This window comes from Glycine soja, chromosome 6 (genome assembly GCF_004193775.1).
Source record: "Glycine soja cultivar W05 chromosome 6, ASM419377v2, whole genome shotgun sequence".
NCBI classification, from domain to species: domain Eukaryota; kingdom Viridiplantae; phylum Streptophyta; class Magnoliopsida; order Fabales; family Fabaceae; genus Glycine; species Glycine soja.
Genome location: NC_041007.1, coordinates 23320372 through 23324379, shown reverse-complemented (window position 1 = coordinate 23324379; position 4008 = coordinate 23320372). Strand labels below are relative to the sequence as shown.

Sequence of the window (4008 nt, the reverse complement as noted above, 5' to 3'; positions counted from 1 at the left end):
TCCTGATCAGCAGTGGACTCCGCGATTGAGGAAAATTGCTCGTATATCCAGCACTACAGAGGTAATATCAAAATGATAAACATTAATAATGAAAGTCTAACAAAATTTAAAGTTAAACATTGTTGAACCTCAACGAATGAAAAACATGTTTGTTACCTGCAGCAATGTGATGTAACCGTCAAGCTGTCGGCTGCTGCTGATAGAGGCATCGTTCAGGTGGTCGTACATATGCACCAGCGTAGCTACTCCTTAGGCGTACCTCCTGGTCTGACTAAGGTCACGAAGGGCCTCCAAATACACAACATGAACATTGGTTGCAGCTGTCCAATGACCTGCCTGGCATTGGTGCTCGTAGATATCACGTACCCATTGTAGGTGTACGTACGGTCCATGACACTGCCCTGCCTCAGGCCCGGCAGCCTCTGCAAAGACCATCAATAAGTCCACCAGCATCTGAACTGCATCATCCACGTGCAAGGGCTGAAAGGCGTGTAAGTCGCCAACCACGGGCAAATGCAAAAGCGGCGAGACGTCGTCCAGCGTGATTTGTACCTCTCGCACAGGGAGATGGAAACTATACGTCTCCCGGTGCCACCGCTCGACAAACGAGGACAAAAGTCCCCGATCGCCAGTGTCTAACGAACACACAATCAGAGGACTTAGTCCTGTCCCAGCAACTAGTCCCTCAATGGCAGGGACAGACCTTCCTAAACTATGGACCTTCCTCCCGTGAGAGGATAACTTCAACTCAGGATGCTCCTGAATTGAAGTATAAAGGAATGCAAAATTCGTTAAAATCATCATTTAAAGGAAAACTAATTTCAATCATAAGTATAATTAACAAGTAACTAAAAATAAATATCATAAATACCTCTCCCGTCCATACATTGCAAGCAACGATATCCGTATATTGGGTCAACACGGATGGGTCGCTCGGACCACCCGGAAATCCCTCATGCTCATCCTCAGCAGCCTGGGTGCCTGTGTCTGCAGGAATGTCTGCCCTAGTGTCCTCTACATCAGCTGGTGCCATCGGGTCATCCGAAAATACATCAGCCTCTACATCTGGCGCAGGGAGCACTGGCTCATCGTGTGCCGCAGTCACAGGTACTCGCTGCCTCCGTGCGGATGTGGTAGGCCGTCGACGCTGTGGAGCGTCATCGTAATCATCACGATCTCCTCTGCCCACACCTCTGCCCGTAACGTAACCTAAGGCATGACCTAATCCTCTGGTCCTAACCATGATCTGTAAATGAGTAACGCAAATTCCATCACTGATTTCATTCTCTCAAATTTCATTGGTCTAACGCATATAGGCATTATCTTTTTTCAGGCACTACTTGGTAGAAAAAGGATATTCAGTTTGAAATTAAGATATATGCATTTCTTAGAAGTGAGACTAATTTGGAAAGGTGAGAGATTTGGGAAGGAATATCCCCTTCAAAGTTAGAATCAGACAAGTTGAGATGCGTGAGTCTCACAAACCCACCAAAGACAGATGAGAAATGAGAATGATTAAAATCATTGAAAGCAAGGTTGAGTGAGTGAATATGAGAAAGATGGAATGAGAGGGTGTCATGGGGAGGAGTTTTTTATGTGCAACAAGGCAGAGGTGTCATGGGGCTGGCATAAGGAATGACAAGGTGAAAAACAAAGGATGAGCAAATGGGAACAAAAAAGGAACCAATAGTGATGAGCAATTGCAACAAATGTGAGACAATAGTTATGCCAATATTTGGATAATTTCAGACAAGCACTAGGTAACTTTTGGAATTTTTTAAATGAAGAAAATTTTCATTATCATATGTTTGGAAAATATCTCAAATCATCAATTACGTGAACCAATAGTTATAACTTTGTTCCCAAGGGTGCAAGAAATCAATAATTATCAAGGAATCCGAAGATTTGATTATTGCGGCTAGTGGAATGCTCACAATTACCAGCTTAAGTTGGTCAGATTATCACCTCTCGCTGTAAATTAACATTGATTTACATTGACAAAATAATAAGGTTTCCATAGTGCTTGAATGATTAACCCCTTTATAATACCATAAATAATGTACATGCGTGAAGAATAAAGCAAAATGCAACATTTAGTATTAGTGACTTGATAGAGAGCAAAAAACTATGCTAATCTACTCCTAAGAAAAACACTATTAAAGACTATAAAAAAAATAAAAGGAAAACAATATTTTATTAATTTCTCATTCATTCATTTCCCTGAAAGAGGATATATTTATATATAATCATAATTTATGCTAATCAATATATACTATTTATCTATATTTCAACATCTAATTATTTACAACCAAATTGTGACTAAGGTCAAAACAAATTGTGACAACAATCTAATAAGAATGATCCAAATTATAGGTAATAGGGAGGGAGGGAGAGAGACAAGAATGAACCGGTTTTTTTTAAATAATTAAGCCAGGGGTACAAATGTCTTTTCCCCTTAAGTGCTGGGTGCACCTAGCAGCACTCTTTATAGGCTCTTTTCCTCAGTCCCTCTCTGTCTTGTCATTTTTCTCTCTCCTTATTTCACTGTCATCTTGTTGGAATACTGGGAAATTTTGATTGTGGTGATTTCTTTATATTTGTAGAGGTTTATTTTCAGTGGACATACTAATCTGGACCTGTATGCATGTCTTATCAAATAACCTTCAATTTTGATTAGGAAGCTAAAGCCATCAATGGTTTTCCCTAACCTTGAGTCAGAAGTTCTTTGAATCTTTAGCTTCTTTGATGGGTAGTGACTTCGGACGAACTGGAAATGAAATGCGAACTGGTGAGTATAGAAAAATGATAAGTGCTTGAGTTTGATGCCTAAATTTGTTAAGTTTTATTATAGAAAAAAAAAACAAAACAATATTCAAAATTTTGAAAATAATGGAACCAAAGTGTAACAAGGTATTGGATTCAACGGATATGAATGTAAATTTATTTTAGTGGTGTTAAGCACGTGTTATTCCAAGAATTTAAAATAAAAAATTAAAGTTATTCAAATTTTAAATATATTAACAAGTGTGTTATATGTGTAGAAGAAAGCTTCCAAATGTATAAGGTAATATATTAGGCGTCCAATGCGCCTCTTTGAAGGCTGATGCTAGGTGCACCCAGCACTAAAGCGGAAAATACCTAAATACCCCTGGCAATTTTTTTAAAATTTGTACACCCAGCAGTACAAATTTCTTCCGCGCCTATTAGTCTCCTTCCTTCCTTCCGTGACCTCAGTTCTTCTTCCTTCTGCGCGTGGTTCTTGCTTCCGCGACCTCGACTGGGCTTTGCGCGTTCTTGCTTTCGACGGCATGGTTGTTGCTTCTTCACCATTGTTGGCGGCGTGGTGGTGGTGCTCTTCACCTTGCGCGTTCTTCTTCTGGTTGTGCTGCTCATCGACGTCGAGATGATCCGTAGTAGGAAATAGTTGATCCGCAAGCAGTTTTGCCTGTGAACTAGGTTACGAATTAACTTTATCCGCAAGGTTCTTGCGGATCAACTTATTATATAAATTTATATAAATTATATAAATGGGATTCTAATATATGTACCCGCAAGAACCTTGTGGATCAAGTTGATTCGTAACCTTCATGCGGATCAACTTGATCTGCCCGAAACTTGCGGATCAACTTGATATGTAAGAATCTATTTTAATTTTTAAAAGTGGAAATTAGGTTATAAATTATGAAAAATGGTTTTTAATTAGGGTTTAGGGTTTCTTTTGAGGCTTTTAGGCTGAAGTATAGTACGATTGAGTAATGAAATAAGTTTCAAATTAATTGTTAATTCATTGATGAAGTTGATATTGGTTTAAAATTTGGTTGAGGCTTTTTGGTTTGTATTTATAATGTTTGATATTGTATAATGTTTGTTTAAGATATTTTGGTTGGTGTGAATTTATATTTTGAAGGTTTCTCAGTGGTCCATGATGTGCCATCATTTTCTTCTATTTTCTAAACCCTTTTTGCACCATTTTAATTATTGATTGGTCTTAATTGTCAATTAATTAGG

At 38.6% G+C, this 4008-nt stretch overlaps 1 protein-coding gene across 1 annotated transcript; it reads right to left on the bottom strand.

Annotated features, from left to right (window-relative positions):
- Positions 1-249: 249 nt before the first annotated feature.
- Positions 250-3393, bottom strand: LOC114416017 (protein MAIN-LIKE 1-like). The gene is made up of 3 exons (XM_028380899.1): positions 3230-3393; positions 872-1235; positions 250-759 (listed from the first exon to the last, which is right to left on the bottom strand). Exons 1-3 carry the CDS (start codon positions 3391-3393, stop codon positions 250-252), a joined length of 1038 nt encoding a protein of 345 aa, XP_028236700.1.
- Between the last annotated feature and the right edge of the window lie 615 nt (positions 3394-4008).

Excerpts from the sequence above, each read along its gene's own strand:
- LOC114416017 (XM_028380899.1), bottom strand. The coding sequence starts at position 3,393 with ATGAGCAGCACAACCAGAAGAAGAACGCGCAAGGTGAAGAGCACCACC. Across the intron at positions 1,236-3,229 it reads CAGAAGGAAGAAGAACTGAG|GACCAGAGGATTAGGTCATG; the intron begins GTCACGGAAGGA and ends GATCATGGTTAG. Across the intron at positions 760-871 it reads GCAATGTATGGACGGGAGAG|GAGCATCCTGAGTTGAAGTT; the intron begins GTATTTATGATA and ends ACTTCAATTCAG.